Source organism: Mytilus californianus, unplaced genomic scaffold, assembly GCF_021869535.1.
Source record: "Mytilus californianus isolate M0D057914Y unplaced genomic scaffold, xbMytCali1.0.p SCAF_3, whole genome shotgun sequence".
NCBI classification, from domain to species: Eukaryota; Metazoa; Mollusca; class Bivalvia; order Mytilida; family Mytilidae; genus Mytilus; species Mytilus californianus.
This window is the reverse complement of record NW_026262679.1, coordinates 17,416,375-17,435,202: the sequence shown is the minus strand read 5'-3', so window position 1 is coordinate 17,435,202 and position 18,828 is coordinate 17,416,375. Positions and strand designations below refer to the sequence as shown.

General features: G+C 33.3%; 1 protein-coding gene and 1 long non-coding RNA gene across 6 annotated transcripts; one reads left to right on the top strand and one right to left on the bottom strand.

Annotated features, from left to right (window-relative positions):
* The first annotated feature begins 294 nt into the window (after positions 1 to 294).
* On the top strand, positions 295 to 16,428 carry LOC127734030 (uncharacterized). Of its 2 annotated transcripts, XM_052243587.1 has the most exons (12): positions 295 to 418; positions 1,018 to 1,206; positions 3,183 to 3,311; positions 3,606 to 3,669; positions 3,834 to 3,979; positions 4,874 to 4,948; positions 7,091 to 7,237; positions 9,762 to 9,831; positions 11,004 to 11,041; positions 13,912 to 14,093; positions 14,704 to 14,855; positions 15,980 to 16,428. In XM_052243587.1, exons 1-12 carry the CDS (start codon positions 331 to 333, stop codon positions 16,038 to 16,040), a joined length of 1,341 nt encoding a protein of 446 aa, XP_052099547.1. In that variant the 5' UTR covers positions 295 to 330; the 3' UTR covers positions 16,041 to 16,428. The 2 variants fall into 2 exon arrangements, with proteins under 2 accessions (XP_052099547.1, XP_052099548.1); XM_052243588.1 differs by lacking the exon at positions 7,091 to 7,237.
* On the bottom strand, positions 8,547 to 9,763 carry LOC127734031 (uncharacterized). 4 transcript variants are annotated; one of them, XR_007997361.1, is made up of 4 exons: positions 9,515 to 9,763; positions 9,377 to 9,468; positions 8,637 to 8,774; positions 8,547 to 8,590 (listed from the first exon to the last, which is right to left on the bottom strand). It is a non-coding gene; the product is annotated as an uncharacterized LOC127734031 (long non-coding RNA). The 4 variants fall into 4 exon arrangements; XR_007997358.1 differs by lacking the exon at positions 8,547 to 8,590 and having other exon boundaries at positions 8,599 to 8,774; XR_007997359.1 differs by lacking the exon at positions 8,547 to 8,590 and having other exon boundaries at positions 8,599 to 8,774; positions 9,607 to 9,763.
* Positions 16,429 to 18,828: the final 2,400 nt, after the last annotated feature.

The window sequence follows — 18,828 nt, the reverse complement described above, 5'->3', positions numbered from 1 at the left end:
CCTACGAAGTCTTATATTGTGATATTTTAGGACTCAGTTTGGTGCAGGATCATGCAGGAATTATTTCTGTATTACAGTGGACTTAAAGAAAAGGACAATTAACCAATCAATCAATTCATGTGTAGAAAACGATATTGATGCAACCTAGAAAAAATCTTTTTATTTTTGAGTTTCAGAGGCTGCAGAATAATTCCAAGGAATACCAATCCTTTTTTAATTTCCAATGACAAAAATAGTCAATTCTGAATAGAAGATAAAAAAAATCGTATTGAAAATTGAGTTATCTATCTTAGTGTAGAAAGGTTATTATCCGTTAATGTCAACAAAGAGATGAACTTCAGTGTCATCATTTCTAACAATGCGTCAATTTTGACAATTGAGGATGAACACATTGCATTTAATGAGAAGGAAACACAAAGTTAGTTATTAATTATTTAATATCTCACTTCTTCTTGCAAGGCTAACGTGCATGATATATCCGTGTTCCAAAATAATTGTGTACAAATGGTGTCGTATAAACAAAAGATTTACCTCCCCTTATTTAATTTCTACATTTTCCTGTCGGTTTCATAATTTATTTTAAATCAAGATATATTATACATATATAATGTATCTTAAATGGCGATCTGTTTCAAAAATTCTTTTAGTTTTTGCTATCAGTATAAATGTTATAATAATATTCTATAGTAAACTAATGCAAAGTATATCATATCTATATAGGTATAGCTATTAAAATACAGTCTTCCCTTCAGTTTAAAAAACCTCCCTGACCATGCTGACTTTTCTGTATAAATCACAAATAGTTGTCATTCACAAACACTGGAGCAAGAATAATTTTACTCAATGTTATATTATTCTATCTTTAATTTCAAAGGAATTGGAACCATTGAAACTTTCTTTTTCTCTTCCCCTACTGAAAGAAATTAAGAATCAAACAGATTGATTAAAAAATAACCATGCTCCCCCATAAAAACATTAAAATTCGGTTCCTAATTCATTATTTATGTTAATATTTAGGACAAATAACCTACGAAAACATCTTAACTATAGAGAACGCTAGTGGTGACAGGAGAACATCAAGACTTTATTACATACAAGATCATCCATTCCCTAATCATAGATTAACCAAAGAATATGTCGAATTTGATGCAGATGAGGGCACATATGTACAGCTTCAAAAAACCATATTAGAAAACATTAAAATAGGTATAGTACGCTTATTTATGCTAAATTTATTCTTGTTTGCTAGTAAGAGGACCCCTTTTCTTAATAAATTGATGAATCGATTGCTATTTCAGAAATACATGTCATTATACAGTCATCCTGCCACTAGGTCGATACCGCTGCTGGTGGACTGTCAGTCCATGAGGGTCACAGTATAACTCGCTCAATACAGTGATGGCACGAATTAACAGATTCATTTTGACTTTCTTGTTTGCTTTCAAAAAAATTGGTCCTGTTAGTTTAGAAATACATGTTGTACGAATGGTGCGAACGGAGAAGTAAAATCAGATGTCTCATAAAGGAAGAGAGTCACGCTCTCTGCGAGAACCCTTACAACAACTCTTTGATTTTGTCTATGCGTTTCTAGTTCGTTTATTGGGGCATTGTCCTAAAACCAGCAAATTATATTATTTTATTTTATATTAGGACTTTCGTGTTTACTTTCAAAACATTTGGTCCTGTTATATTAGAAATACATGTTTTACGAATGGTGCGAATGGAGAAGTAAAATCAGATGCCTCGTGAAGGGAGAGAGCCACCATCTCTGCATGTGAGAGAACCCTTACAACAACTCTTCGGAGTGGTCGTGGAAAGCCCGTTGCACTGTTGCAGTTCATTTCCTATCCAATCCAACGTAATGCTTGTCATGGCATTGTCGGTCTAAATTTCCCAACATTTATCTTGATTGACCCACTTTGCAGATTCTACCTTCGTTTTATGTTTTATTGCATAAACTACTTGTTACTGGACGTTTATCAAATAGACGAATCAATAAATCAGCCGAGTAATCCAGCCCATCAGTTATGTATGTATGTATATGTAACTGTAAAAGATATGTTACATTTTGCAATCTGTGATTAGTTTTTAGCTCTACTTGCACAAAAGACCAAATGAGCTTTTCTCACCACTTGGCGTCCATCGTCCGTTAACTTTTACAAAAATCTTCTCCTTTGAAACTTCCAGGCCAAATTTAATGAAACTTGGCCATAATCATCATTATGGTATCGAGTTTGAAATGAATTCCATGACCCCGCGTGCCAACCGACATGGCACTGATTAAAATAGAATATAGGGGTAAAATGGAAGTTTTGCCTATTATATATCTTGAAAACCGCTATGAGAAAATCTGACAGGGGAAGACATGTCTATAAAGTTGAGATCCAGAGGCGGATTTAGGGGGGGGGGGGGGGGGGGAGGGGCCCGGGCCCCCCCTTTTGTGGGAAAAATTTGGTTGATTATATATAGGGAATCACTGAAGCATGACTTAAGTGGGCCCCTCTTAGGCAGTCAGTGGGCCCCCTCTTATGAAAATTTCTGGATCCGCCACTGAGATCTACCTATTTACTATTTACTATTTACATCGAAACTGTCAGATGTCTTACTATAGTAGTTTCCCTTAAATTATGAATCAACCGATTAATCCAGTCCATCTTATATGTATATGAAACTATAAAAAATATATTATTTTTTGCAATCTGTGATTAGTTTTTTGGGTTTTTTTTCCAAAATCTTTTACTTTTTTACTTTATAAACTTTTGTTCTCGAGCATTTATAAGGATAAGTCCAGAAAAGCGCTTGTGACGCACGAAATTTATCATTTTAATTTGAAAGTTATGATATTTAATAAAAATGTGTCATTCGTACGAAAAGGAACAGTTACTGTATGTCCCGCAAAGATAACCTGGTTTGAGAGGCGTAATAGTCACTTAACTGTTCATAGATATAATAAGATGTGGTATGAGTGCCAATGAGACAACTCTCCATCCAAGTCAATGTTTAGATATTAGCCTATAAAGGCACAGCAAATAGTCACGGCTCCAATAAATCTGTTAAGAGATATTTACATGTAAAACCAGATGGGCCATACACAACAGGATTCTGATTTAACATGTGCTGTAAAATCTTTTGTTATTCTTGGCTAAAAATTAAGTTAGACACTGTACTTGATTTTTTTTCAGCAACTGCGAGGCCAAGGAAATTAGCCGTGTTTGTTAACCCTATTGGCGGGCAAAGAAGAGGTAAACAGATATGTGATGAAATAGTGGTGCCCATTTTCACACTAGCAGGGATAGAGGTAGATGTTACAGGTGAGATTGGTACCTTGGCAATCATACAACATCTCTGAGGGTCTGGATTGGGGGAGGGTCTTTCATTTCTGTATTCTTTAAATTTTTAGGCCATTTTTCTCTATTCTTTATACTTTTTACCCATTATTGTCTACTCTTTATATTTTAGCACCTCATTATTCTCTATTCTTTAGTTTTTGGCCCATTTTTATCTATTCTTTATATTTTTTGTCCATAATTCTCTATTCTGTAAACCCTCATCCACACCCTCATATATATGCTGTTGCTTTTCAACACCGTTTTTTTCTTTTGTAGTGTCTGAAAAATCTGGACATGGAAAAGAGTTTGCAGAAACATACGATTTCAAATCTGTTGATGGGTAAGGTCATGCTGTTTTCGATGATTATGTTAGACTTTAAGGATGTTATTTTGAATTGTATTACTCAATAAAAGGGACAAAATCTTGAAAGTGTATCACAAGACCTTAACGAGGAGTTTTTCATATACCATACATTTAATGTTATATTAATATTAATTGAACAGGTTAGTCATACTTGGCGGAGATGGCACTGTATCGGAAATATTCAATGCTTTAATGAGGAAAACCCAGAGCGATGCTGGTGTAGATTTAAATGACCATAACACCACATTAGAAAAGATGGAATTGCCTATTGGCATAATACCTGCAGGTAAAAATATTCCACATTTAATGTTAATTACATTCGGATAAAGTATGTGTTGTCTGCTTATTAATAATGTCGATTGGGAAGTATTTTCAAGGCATATGAAGCAGAACAAATTCAATTAGTTATAAGTTAGTTTAGTTCCGATAAGTAGGTCGGTCAGACGAAAAGGGATGGGACGCCTTGACTGCCACAAGACTAATCCGTATGTTTAAGCTTTTGATAATTTATTCACCCTTGGCTTTCATAGCTTTGGTGTTTAGCGGTCCTGATGGAGGCGAAGTCTTAAAAAGCGCTACGGGCGCCCCGGAATCATACAGCTAAATATATTTCTCAATTTTATATAGTTTTTAATCTAATTTACTAGCACTGGGTCGTTACCGCTGTTAGTCCTTACTGGTACTATTATAGCCAAATAGTTAGTGCTTCTCCACAGACAGTATTTCTAATATACATTTCATACATTTTTCGTCTATAATTTTTTTTCATATAAACTAAAGTTGAAACGACCTCATGCAAAGTTGACCATTTTAGTCCTGGTTTTGGTCATAAAGCTACGACAAGTATTTACACATCCCTAGATTTTTAATTGCCTTGCAATAGATCACCTACGACTCCTAATATTATCATACGTTTATTATTAAAACAATTATAGTATGATTACTTTGTTATCATTTATTGTAATTCATATTTCAAGGAAAATACAGATTCACTTATTTAACAATTTTTGTTTTATTACAAATCAGACTGAAAAATATGTTACAGTTATACAAATGAATCTCTTTCGAATTTATGTGATAAAGTCCTTTTAGCATCATATATCCAGTTTAGAAAGCTTATTAATTACATTTTACATTTAATCATTTTCATATTAAAATGAACTTCATTCTTATATTTCAGGCACAGGTAACGGTTTGGTTGGCATTCTTCATGGATGTAAAGATGTAATGACATCTACATTACAAATTGTCAAAGGTATGTTGATGACTATTGTTTGTTGTTTTTCTCGTTTTATTGCCATGGCATTGTCAGTTTGTTTTCGACTTGTGAAATTGAATGTCCCTTTAGTATCTTTCGCCTCTCTTTTGCTGCGTCTCCACCAAGCACGCACCATTTAGGAGTACACGGAAATAGCAATTGGCTCAGAGTCTGAACAGTGTTTGTGGCTAGGGTGACATTTCTTCCTGCAGAATGTTTTTTTGAAATCTTGCACATTATACATCCGAATCGGGGGTGCTATTTCGGTAAACGGTTAATAAAATTGGCATAACATTGACATTTTATCGTCCCAGGAACTTTATTCACAAAGTATCCGTAAACGTTGTTACTTAACACAGAACTAATTAGGAATATGTATTCATTTTGCCATGACTCGCATTTCCCAAACGACGGGTATATCTGTTGAAATTATAAATTGTCAAACGTTGATTAATGTAAAATGTTATTTTCGCGACGTCAAACTGTGACATAACGGGAAAAGATGCATTTTTCGACTGATTTAACTAGAAAACGAGTTCATGGACCCCTCTTTTTTAAAAGGACATTAGGTTTGATTACGTATGAAGATTATTTGTACCAATTTTTATGAAAAAAGTCACCAATGAATTTTTATTAAATAAGATAAATATACAGCAAAAAATGCCGTTTTTTTTTCTAAAATCATGAAACTTTGATAAATATTAATTATTTCCATTGAATTGTTATACAAATTTAGAGCATACTTATGTAAAGAAGATTTTCCAATTGTTTTTACAAAAATCCGCTATTGTTTATCTTTTGAAACAAAAAAGTTAGGAATGTCTATCCAAAGTATAGAAATGTCAAAAAACCCGAAATTTTGAATAAATGTCTAAAATTTCGACCCCCATTTATCTCTTAAAGTAGCACATGAAGGTGTATTTTTTATTACATATTTGAATTGACTAGGTGAAATATAGCTTGTATGCAATTTTTCGTAAATAAATCACAGTGGGATCAAAACTGTATCGTATGCCCTTAATGACGTTTACTCATATGAAAAGTATATCTAATAAAGTCTGATACGTAATTACCAATTTAAAACACATTGTCATCTGGCAAATATAAGACTAATTCCATAATCAAGGTTAGGAGTGAACTCAAACAAATAGTTCATGTTTTGGGGATGTAAGCATCCACTGCTGATTTAAAACTATCTATACAATTTATCATTATTAAGGTCCATATCAAATTTATACTGTAATCTTCGTTTTCTTTGGAATTCATGCAATAACAATTGAAATCACAGGCATGTTCTTATAAAAATTAGTGAAAAGGTAAAGATTAAAACTATCGATTTACAGAAAGTTGTTGCATGGTAGGTCTGAAAATCGCTTACAATGTTGAATCAATATAACTAAGCTAAAAAAAAAAACAAAGAAAGAAAAAACATGAGAAAGTGCTGCGTGATATGTAACAAAAGTTTGAAAAGACGGAAGAAGAGAAAGATGTAATGCAGTGTACAACACATGAAGCGGTTACTAACGTAATATTAAAGAGAACCACTGAAGTCGACACTGGAGACCGTCTTGACTTTACTTTAAGATCTAAGCTTTTTGTTTCATCATTGAATATATTAAGGCAACTGACAAGATGATAAACAACAATAAATTCTTAACATTTTACGATTGGTACATCAATCGTTCTCCAATCCGTTGTGTAATTAGTGTTTTACATCAAACAACATATTATACTATATAAATGCTATTTAATTAATCTTAAGCGGAAAATTCATACTAGAGGACGATCACCAATGATACGATAATTTGAAAATAGATATGAATAAAAGTAAGTTCTAAAAAGTAGTTAGACCGTGAGAATTGGCAGGAAGTTTTTAATTGCGACTTGACATTTTTTCATATTGAGAACAATTAGAAACTTTGCTTTGCAATGGTAATTTCTACGGATTCCCGGACATGCTAAGAAGATACCATTCTCCAAGTTCGTCCCCGAACGCAGGATGGAAAAGTGTTGATATTCATGTATTATTCTAATGTATAATGAACATCTGCATAAAGCAGTGTTCATTTTGAAAATCTGCATGAAATACAAAGTAATAAAAAAGTCAAGTAAACGCTCAAACGAAATACATTTTTGTAGGTAGGAAAAAATGCTGTAATGTTACTGGGAATTATAACGACGGAGATCTGATTGGTTATGGGGTATTTATAGCTGCATACGGATTATTTGTGGACTTGGCTGATGACGTACACAGGTTTCGTTGGATGAAAATATTTAGGATCATAGGTTTGAAGCAATGCTTTTTATTTGTTTATAGTGTGAGCCGATTGTTAACTAAAATGAACTAATGATGCAGATTCTAATGTGAACACAAGTTCTTACTGTAAATTCGTTTTGTGTAAAAATGCGTATAATTGATATTTAATATATTTTTGGGGCTTACATTTTAATTGTTCCTTCTTTATATTAGAACAGGTTTCTTAATTACTTAACAAAAGGTGAGTAGGGCAAGAAATATGATTACTAACTTCAACTGTTCGCCTGTTCGTCTGTCAAACTTGTACTGAAGAGGTTCAGTCTGACGTTCTTTTGCAACGATAACTCTTGGACTACATAATGCATTAAGCGCCACACTGTATGAAAACAATTGGCAGCAACTCTTTAGAAAGTTCACAAGAAACTAATTATTTTGAAAACACGTATCGTTTTTGTCTTGAGTCCTCATCCTGGTTGATGCACACTACTAATTGTTATATAGTACTTATCCATTAATGTACACAAACAACTGATAATACATTTAATGCAAACAATTAACAACAATTAATCAAATTGTTCTGAACTACAACCAACTTTTTAACAGTATTGACGCAAAATATGTAAACAAACCCGTATTAGTCATACCTCAGTATGAATTGGTTAACATTTTACTCCAATTAAGCACTCCCTGCCTCTTTTCCAAAAAAGACATATAACCCTCAAACAATCATAAGTTTGAAATGATTAACACATTTATGCTGTACGAATGAAATTTATAAATCGAGTTGCCTTTGCAAAATTTGGCAAGATGATGATTTAATATGAAAAGTTCTTCGCATCCAAATTTAAAAAAAAGATATGTTGACCGAATGACAATTCCATCAAAACAGTTCTCCTAGATGACATTGTAATCATATGATACTTTATTTACAGCCGTTCTCCTAGATGACATTGTAATCATATTATACTTTATTTACAGCCGTTCTCCTAGATGACACTGTAATCATACTATACTTTATTTACAGCCGTTCTCCTAGATGACACTGTAATCATAGTATACTTTATTTACAACCGTTCTCCTAGATGCCACTGTAATCATATTATACTTTATTTACAGCCATTCTCCTAGATGACACTGTAATATTATACTTTATTTACAGCCGTTCTCCTAGATGACACTGTAATCATACTATACTTTATTTACAGCCGTTCTCCTAGATGACATTGTAATCATAGTATACTTTATTTACAGCCGTTTTCCTAGATGACACTGTAATCATACTATACTTTATTTTACAACCGTTCTCCTAGATGACATTGTAATCATATTAATATTATACTTTATTTACAGCCGTTCTAGATGACACTGTAATCATACTATACCTTATTTACAGCCGTTTTCCTAGATGACATTGTAATCATAGTATACTTTATTTACAGCCGTTCTCCTAGATGACACTGTAATCATACTATACTTTATTTACAGCCGTTCTCCTAGATGACATTGTAATCATAGTATACTTTATTTACAGCCGTTCCCCTAGATGACATTGTAATCATACTATACCTTATTTACAGCCGTTCTCCTAGATGACACTGTAATCATAGTATACTTTATTTACAGCCGTTTTCCTAGATGACACTGTAATCATACTATACCTTATTTACAGCCGTTCTCCTAGATGACATTGTAATCATAGTATACTTTATTTACAGCCGTTCCCCTAGATGACATTGTAATCATAGTATACTTTATTTACAGCCGTTCTCCTAAATGACACTGTAATCATACTATATATAATACTTTATTTACAGCCGTTCTCCTAGATGACATTTTAATCATACTATACCTTATTTACAGCCGTTCTCCTAGATGACACTGTAATCATAGTATACTTTATTTACAGCCGTTCTCGTAGATGACACTATAATCGTATTATACTTTATTTACAGCCGTTCTCCTAGATGACATTGTAATCATATTATACTTTATTTACAGCCGTTCTCCTAGATGACAAGGTAATCATACTATACTTTATTTACAGCCGTTCTCCTAGATGACACTGTAATCATAGTATACTTTATTTACAACCGTTCTCCTAGATGCCACTGTAATCATATTATACTATATTTACAGCCATTCTCCTAGATGACACTGTAATATTATACTTTATTTACAGCCGTTCTCCTAGATGACACTGTAATCATACTATACTTTATTTACAGCCGTTCTCCTAGATGACATTGTAATCATACTATACCTTATTTACAGCCGTTCTCCTAGATGACACTGTAATCATAGTATACTTTATTTACAGCCGTTTTCCTAGATGACACTGTAATCATACTATACCTTATTTACAGCCGTTCTCCTAGATGACATTGTAATCATAGTATACTTTATTTACAGCCGTTCTCCTAGATGACATTGTAATCATAGTATACTTTATTTACAGCCGTTCTCCTAGATGACACTGTAATCATACTATATATAATACCTTATTTACAGCCGTTCTCCTAGATGACATTGTAATCATAGTATACTTTATTACAGCCGTTCCTTTCTACTACATGTTTCTAAAGCGCCTGAGAGAGATCAATGTAGACATCAAATATGATTTTTTGTAAGTTAGAAACAAAAGAAAATTGTCATGATATTGAGAAAATAACATTAATTTGCAAATTGAGTCTCATGTATGGGATACAATATGATTCCAATACCAGGTTGATGCAAGTTTTCATGTGCTGGTCACAAAATACATGATCAATTCATAATAAAAAAGTAAGCCGTAAACCTCATTCACTTATTATTCTGTATTGAAATCATCTGTACACACAATTTCTTATTTTATGTTTATGATTTTTCTGTATGTGGTTTCTTTTCACAATTTTATAATTGAGAACTTTCAAGCACAAGGAGTAGATATATCCGAGTTCAAAACAACAATCTATAATAGCTTGCGTGTCTATTCTTTGCTATTTGCAACGAGGCTACTGAAACATTGGTTATTTGTTGTCAATCAAAGGCATTGCTCCGCAAAATCTTTAATAATTTCATTAGTTTACAAATTTTATGGGCACGGAAATGTGTGTCACAGATGACCACGCATATACTCCATTGAATCGTAACCATTACAACAATACCGTCATCTTTTCCTCGTAAAGGACTATCAGCAAATGCGATTTATCACAAAGCACAGATGACCACGGATATGTGCCACATGCCGTAGCATTATGAAGGAAAAACATGTGTCCTTAATGATGCATACACAACTTACCCCCACGAAGGACCTTCGTTCGTCCCGAATTTTATTGTTGTTTGTGTTGTAAAATATTTAGTTTTCTGAGTAGTTTTGGGGTTAACATTTTGGCCATGGTGGTGTCGACTTTTAACTAATTGTTTCATACTCAATCGTATATCTTTTTTTCATGTCGGTCATTGGTAGAACGAAATATACAAATAAAAAATACCTCCAAAAATTCAAAGTAGAAGAAGCATTTAATAAATCATATTTAAGAATACCAAAAAAAAATGTTAAAATACTTTTACATGTAAACCAAAGATTTGTCGCAGATGCTGAACGCAAAATCTTGTTACAATGTTTTAATATGTTTATTTGTTTTCTATTATCGAATATATATGCTTGAGTTTAACCAAAGAAACCAAAAAATAAGTGAAATATTCGATTTGCAAACAAGAAATGGTACAGTAGTAAATATTCATTGTGAATGGTTTTATTGTTTAAATGTTTAGAGTCTGTCACTGTAACAGCTAAATTACTTTCTCATTTTGTAGAGATGGAATACTGCATCATTTAAAAGCAGACTGTCAAGGTAAAAGTATTATCGAGTGATGGATAAATGGTGTTTTTTTTCAATTCTAACTTAATCATGTTAATGTATTTTACATGTAAACTCTACGTTTGTCATAATATAGTTTCCGGTAGGTAAAATTGCTAAACAAAATTACATGTATGAATTTTTTTATGGGCCAGTTGAAGCCCGCCTGCGGGTGCGGAATTTTCTCGCTGTGAAGACCCATTGTGGCCTTGGGCTGTTTTCTGCTCTTTGGTCGGGTTGTTGTCTCTTTGACATATTCCCCATTTCCATTCTCAATTTTATGATACATGTATGTGTAAATGTTATCGGAAGGAAGTTTCAATTAAAGACCTCTCTTTCAATTCAGTGATTAAGTTTTCAATGTTCTACCGGCTTAATGATTTTTTAATGCTCTGTGACAGTATGATCTACACAATTTTATACTGATCTGTGACAGTATAATCTACAGAGTTTTATACTGATCTGTGACAGTATGATCTACACAATTTTATACTGATCTGTGACAGTATGATCTACACAATTGCATACTGATCTATGAAAGTATGATCTACACAATTTTATACTGATCTGTGACAGTATAATCTACACTGATCTGTGACAGTATAATCTACACAATTTTATACTGATCTGTGATAGAATGATCTACACAATTTTATACTGATCTGTGACAGTATAATCTACACTGATCTGTGACAGTATAATCTTCACTGATCCGTGACAGTATAATCTACACTGATCTGTGACAGTATAATCTACACAATTTTATACTGATCTGTGATAGAATGATCTACACAATTTTATACTGATCTGTGACAGTATAATCTACACTGATCTGTGACAGTATAATCTTCACTGATCTGTGACAGTATAATCTACACAATTTTATACTGATCTGTGACAGTATAATCTACACTGATCTGTGACAGTATAATCTTCACTGATCTGTGACAGTATAATCTACACAATTTTATACTGATCTGTGACAGTATGATCTACACAATTTTATACTGATTTGTGACAGTATGATCTACACAACTTTACAATGATTTGTGACAATATGATCTACACAACTTTACACTGATCTGTGACAGTATGATCTACACAACTTTACACTGATCTGTGACAGTATGATCTACACAACTTTCACTAAATAAAACAAAATTTGGTGACTATGTTGAACGAATCTATCCCATCGAACTAGAGATAAAGGATACTACAGATACAGTTAAGTCTGCCTCATATCTTGACTTACATCTAGAAATTGACAATGAGGGTCGGTTGAAAACAAAACTTTACGACAAAAGAGATGATTTCAGCTTCCCAATTGTGAACTTTCCATTTCTATGTAGCAACATTCCAGCAGCGCCTGCATACGAAGTATATATCTCCCAATTGATACGATATTCCCGGGCTTGTGTTTCCTATCATGATTTCCTTGATAGAGGATTGCTGCTCACAAGGAAGCTATTAAACCAAGAGTTCCAAATGGTGAAGTTGAAGTCATCCCTTCGTAAATTTTACGGACGCCATCACGAGTTGGTTGACCGTTATGGAATAACCGTTTCACAGATGATATCGGATATGTTCCTTATGTCGTAACTACAATACCCTCCCTTTTCACGAATGTGACTTACCGAATTAGACTATTTACCGGATTTGTAATAACATAAGCAACACGACGGGTGCCACATGTGGAGCAGGATCTGCTTACCCTTCCGGAGCACCTGCGATCACCCCCAGTTTTTGGTGGGGTTCGTGTTGCTTAGTCTTTGGTTTTCTATGTTGTGTCATCTGTACTATTATTTGTCTGTTTGTCTTTTTATTTTTGGCCATGGCGTTGTCATTTTGTTTTCGATCTATGAGTTTGACTGTCCCTCTGGTATCTTTCGTCCCTCTTTTACGCTGATCTGTGACAGTATAATCTTCACTATTTTAAAATAATCTGTCAGGTAGTAAATATTGAAAGTAAAAAAATGGTTGGGTCTGTTTATAAACCACTGTTAACCTCGGTAATTGTACAGCTGACAGAAGCCTACAGGTTTTTATCACTACAACTTGTACATTATACAATTATTGACTTTTGATGAGGTTGATACAATGATAAACATTGTATCAACTGAAATCAAAAGTCAATAATTGTTTTTTTTATATGACTTATTATCCTTCTCCAATTTTCTAGTATTTGCTCAAGATACTTTTAAAACTCAGGCCCTGTTTTTATACTAAATATATCTGCTTTTGCAGTTGCTTATTTTGCTAAAGTTGAAATATTCATTACAATAAAGTTTACTAAAAAATACAACAAAAACAATAAGAAGAGAAAAAATACGCCGAAAACAGGAAGAACAAGAAAAAACGGGAATTTACTTGAAGTCATAAACCTACGCCATTGACGTTGCCTTGGAATATCTATATTTTGGTACACGGACGCTGTTTCAAATCTATATTAACCTCTCGTGATTTTTACCGTGGTGAATATAATGTTTTATAAAAGAGGATTTTGTATGCTTTTAGCCAATGAGAAAACAGAAAATTTATAGTCATATAATAATGTAGATATTTTGTTTTTTTTTTAAATTACATCTCAATTAGCTTTGAGCAAAGATCAAAATTAATTATTCCGTATTCACACTAGCCATGCGCAAAGATCTGGGATTTCAATGTGACGAAGACACTGTCAACTGTCTTCCTTAATGACGGAGTGTTTATACTGTCAACTGTCTTCCTTAATGACGGAGTGTTTATACTGTCAACTGTCTTCCTTAATGACGGAGAGTTTATACATATTGTAACACCATAGACAAACTAACTCTCTGATATTAAGTACGATGTACTTGTTCAAACTTAATTTTTTTTTTCTTCAGTTAAACAAAAGAAACGATTAATTAATTTAATGGCATTGACCTATGACCTAGACTTTGAAGATTATCCTAAAGATGAACAGCCAGAGAAGAAAGACCAGTTTGATTTACTTGACTATACACCATGTTCACGCTTTGATTTGATAAAACATTTCTATAATCTGGTACATTTGACCAAAGAACATGTAAGTAACAAGAATATAGTTCTTTCTTTTCGTTCATCAATTCTTCTTCTATAGTGATAAAAAAAATCGATGCAAGAGCGATTTACCTCAAAGAGTGATTTTTCATGTGCCTGTAGCGATTTTGTGTCATGAATTGGTACACCATATACGATTTTCTCCATTATACACAAGTTCTGATTTTCGAATAAAAAAAAAGTAATTTGAAAGTAGTGAATTATCTTTAATACTAGTAGTTTTTAAACAAAATACTTTAGTCTATCTTAAATGGCAAAATAGATTTATCATTGGTAAAGATGTTTTGGGATGTGCTACTTTAATTGTATGTTTGCATTTAGGAGCGAAGTGAGACATAAATTGGGGTGGCAAGCTGATGCTTATTATAAAAATATGCGGTTCAATGTAACTGATGATCATTTATCGTTGAGTTAAATTCCGCCGATTTGGATCGCCAGAATTCATGCATACACGCTTACCTACATGTATAAGCTACGCCGTTGGACTATGAGACATTCACGTGGTACTATAATCAATTTTTAAAAATTCAATAATTATACAAATCAAACTGTTACATTCGGTATTTGTTCAGATTTTTTTTTTTTTATTTGAACAGCTTGACAGCGTTAGTTTTATTACCCACAACAAGGTCACAGCTTTTAACCTTGAAGTCACAGAGGACAATAATCCATCTGAACAAGAGCAAAATCTTCGATATAATATTGATGGTGAAATTTATAATATAAAAACACCAAACCTTTACGTTAAGTAAGTATCGGCTTTGATAAAAATATTTTAAGATGATAAATAGAGTACCGCTTTTTAAAGTTAATTGAAATTTTAAAGGGGCATAAGCTGTCAAATTCATGTTCACCGATTTGACTCAAATTCTCATATTTGATTTATAACATACTAAAATGTAACTATATCCAAATTACAATAAGACTGAAATAAACAATTAACAATGCATGGATTCGATAATATATATCAGCATTTCATGTGTATTTTAGTCTAGACGCCATGTAATTAACTATCTATCGAGAAGACCTCCGAAGACTGCCGACGGTCACATAACCCGATATTAACATAAAAATAAATATAAATAGATAGCGACCTCGATCGTGCAATTGGACTTTTCTAGGTCTGTTTGATTTCATGTTATATGTTAAAAAAATAAGTTAATCATCGATTTTACCTGTATAAGAATGATTTTTTGTGGATCGAATCAGTCAACGAAATGGTTCACCTGTGTTTCACTTTCAATGTTGACATTCTTTTCCTTTCAATGGTTGAACACGACTAAAACATACGTAACCAATCTCTAGCTAATGGGTTAATTTGAAGGTCACATGAAAACGGATTCATTGAGGTCGAATTATTCACTTGCAAGTGAATAAATCATCAACAATGTTTTTCAGCTTATTTTGACAAAATAGAACTAAACTGGCTGTTAAAAGCGAATCAATATTATTTCACTTTCATTAATGATTGAACAAAAAAAAAATCATATTCATTTTTTTTATATCTCGTAGCTAATGCCCCTTTAATGAAATATTTTGGACCACTAATGGCAGGTTAAGTACGATTTTTGTCCCCATTCGTCAGAGTCTGCGTATATAGAGATCGTCATGTCCGTCCGGTTTTGTAAGTTAAATGATCAAAGGCGGGTTCATTTTTCTGACAAAAATAAATGCATTTTTAGCTGAGAACATTCCTGGTATGACCACCTTTGCTTCCTTTAAATATACTTATAGCAGATATGTTTCTTTTGTTTGTGTCTAAGTGTTCGACTTGAAGATTTCATTGAGAGTGGAATTCAGAACCAATTACTTTTAAAGCATACTTTAACATTCTGAATTATCCATGTGAATACTTTGCAATATTTATTGCAGATTACATCCAAGATGTTATACCGTCTACAGCTCGTATACAGGATCACTGCGATGGACGTAATAAAACATGTTAAATCAGCCACGAAATGAGTCATGTGACACACATCCACCTACGCTGGATACATGGAATTGTATACATTACCAAGTATAGTATTGATGTAGTGACGGATCTTAGCGTTTGCCTTAGAAGTCCAAGAAACAATAAATTCATCAATCATATTTTTACTTATTACAAGATTTTGTAGAAATTTATTTTCTATTACGCATATGATTTATGTAATATGACATAGATTTTGTTTAACTTACAATTATTAGATAGACTCGCTATGATGTAATCTTGTATCAAACTAGACTATTTAGATTTAGTTCCTAGTGAGTATAGGGTCAGATACTTATAACTGGTGTAAAATAAAATCAAACATTCAAATATTAAAAATGAAAAATCTAAATGGGAAAATTTGTTCATTTTTTTTTTATTGAAACAGTTTTTTTTACCATCAATCACTGTCAATTTGTAGATGAATCCTCAGACCGAAGATTTTGCAAGTTATATATGCAGCCATCATCTCGTTTATTTCCCATCACAGACTATCAGGCCAACTGCATTGGAAAAAATGTAACGGAGAACCAATCTTGTCTAAAACTTTCCTTTGTCGAAAAAGGTCTCGATCTCATCAATTTAGGCAACACCCTTCATCATAAATCAATTCAATCAAAAATACCTCCCTATTCTAAAAGATCAGTCTGTTCCTATCAGCTCTTATACTTATTACACTAGTGTGACTAAAATTATTTACTACAAACGTGTTGCAGGATCTTAATATTGACGACATCAAGTCTAAACCTCCCGATTGTATCACTGTTTAACTTCCTCTTTTCTATATACTTTGGCAGTCCACGTTAAACTAGAGATCTGAACATTGTCAACATTTCACTGTAAAATGTGTTAAACAAAGAGCCGAAATATATTGAGCCTAAATCTCGTGTAATCTATTGACGTTTTAGGCCGTGCTACTTGCTAGTGAGGTTTACTTAACAAAGCATACACATAGTCTTTCTCTGTTAGTTGTGCCTTTATACCTGTCAGCAATTCGGTACTGCATTTAAACTGACATCATGAAAAGGAACTCGTAGATAGTTCAGACATGGTGCTGGTAATGGGACCACTGCAAACATAAATGGAATTATTAGCAGTAGCGTCCTTTATTTCAACAGATTTTGTTGATGGAATTTCAACCGTAAGGGTTATTTTTTTGGTTCATTTACATAAACCTGAACCTGTATCAAGATTTCCAACTCTTGGTCAAAAAACGCTTTTTCGTATATACAGATAAAGTTAAGTCTGCTTCATATATTTACCTACATTGAAATTGACAATGAGGGTCGGGTGAGAAAAAAAGAAATGATTTCAGATTCCCAAATGTGAGCTCTCCATTTCTATGTAGCACCTTCCACTAGCGTCTGCATATGGAGTATGTATCTCCTAGTTGATACAATATTCCAGAACTTGCATTTCCTATCATGGTTTCCTTGATAGAGGGTTGCTGATTACAATGAAGCTATTAAACAAAAGAAATCAAAGTGGTGAAGTGGAAATCATCCCTTCGATAATCTTACGGACGCCATCATGAGTTTGTTGACAGTTATATGGAATATATGTTTCCCAGATGACAACGGATATGTTCTTATTGTCGTAACCACAATCAAACCATTCGTCTTTCCTTAAATGTGACCTACCGAGTTAGACTTATCACTGAGTTTGCACTTACATATGCAACAAGACGGATGCCATATGTGGAGCATGGTCTGTTTACCATTCTGTAGTCTGAGATCAACCGCAGTTTTTGGCGGTGTTCGTGTTGCTCAGTCTTTAGTTTTCTATGTTGTGTTTTTTATACTGTTGTTTGTCTTTTGATGTTTTTTTTTGTCTTTTGCCATGGCATTGTCAGTTTGTTTTCGACTAATGCGTTTGAATTCCCTTTGGTATCGTTCGCCTCTCTTCAGTATAAATTGAGTTAGTATGACTTGTATTCATCCAGGTTATCTTTCCGTTATTTCCAAATGCTTTTGAAAATTACAGAACCTTACCGAATAACTTCACAAACCTCAAACTTCTGCCAAGGCGGCAACTGATAAACAAACCAATCACACGAGGTGATGTCAAAAATCTTTCTGAATTTAGTTTGCGTTGTCCAATTTCTCTGTAGCAGCTGACTTGGTTTAATTTCTTAATTTTGGCCTATATCCAAAATGTTTACTAATGTATACACATATGATCACCATTTGACCTTCCCGTTCGGCATTAAAACCAATGCTAAAAAGGGGCGTCCGTTTGGCTGTGTTGGATGTACTAATACGAAGCCACGTCCAGGCATAATCTAAACGTTGAATTATATGTCTCGCGAATGAAGGGTGTCAAAACTCTCTGCTCGTTGAAGGACCTCTGAAAACATTTTGAAGGGTCCGTAAGTGGCTTGATACCAGGCAAATTTCTGCCCAAATCCAACTTACATTATCGTCATGAATATGCATGAAATATATGCCACTGGACGTTAAGAAGAAAAAAAAATACAATCAACCTATTATTTCTGACTATACCTAAAACATCCTTCTTTTTAGGGCTGTCAAAAATGTCCAGTTCTTCATCCGCTCTCTACTTATTATTTGATGATTAACACCATTCAATCAATCAATTATTCACATATACGGCGTTCTCCATATTTAGACCTATGAACACTAAAATAAAAAAAAAAAATGCTTGAAAATCGCTGGTATGTTATCTCCTACATTGTGCTATCCCGACTTTGATTACCTGTGCAAGGTCAACAGGGTTGGTTGTGTATATTTAT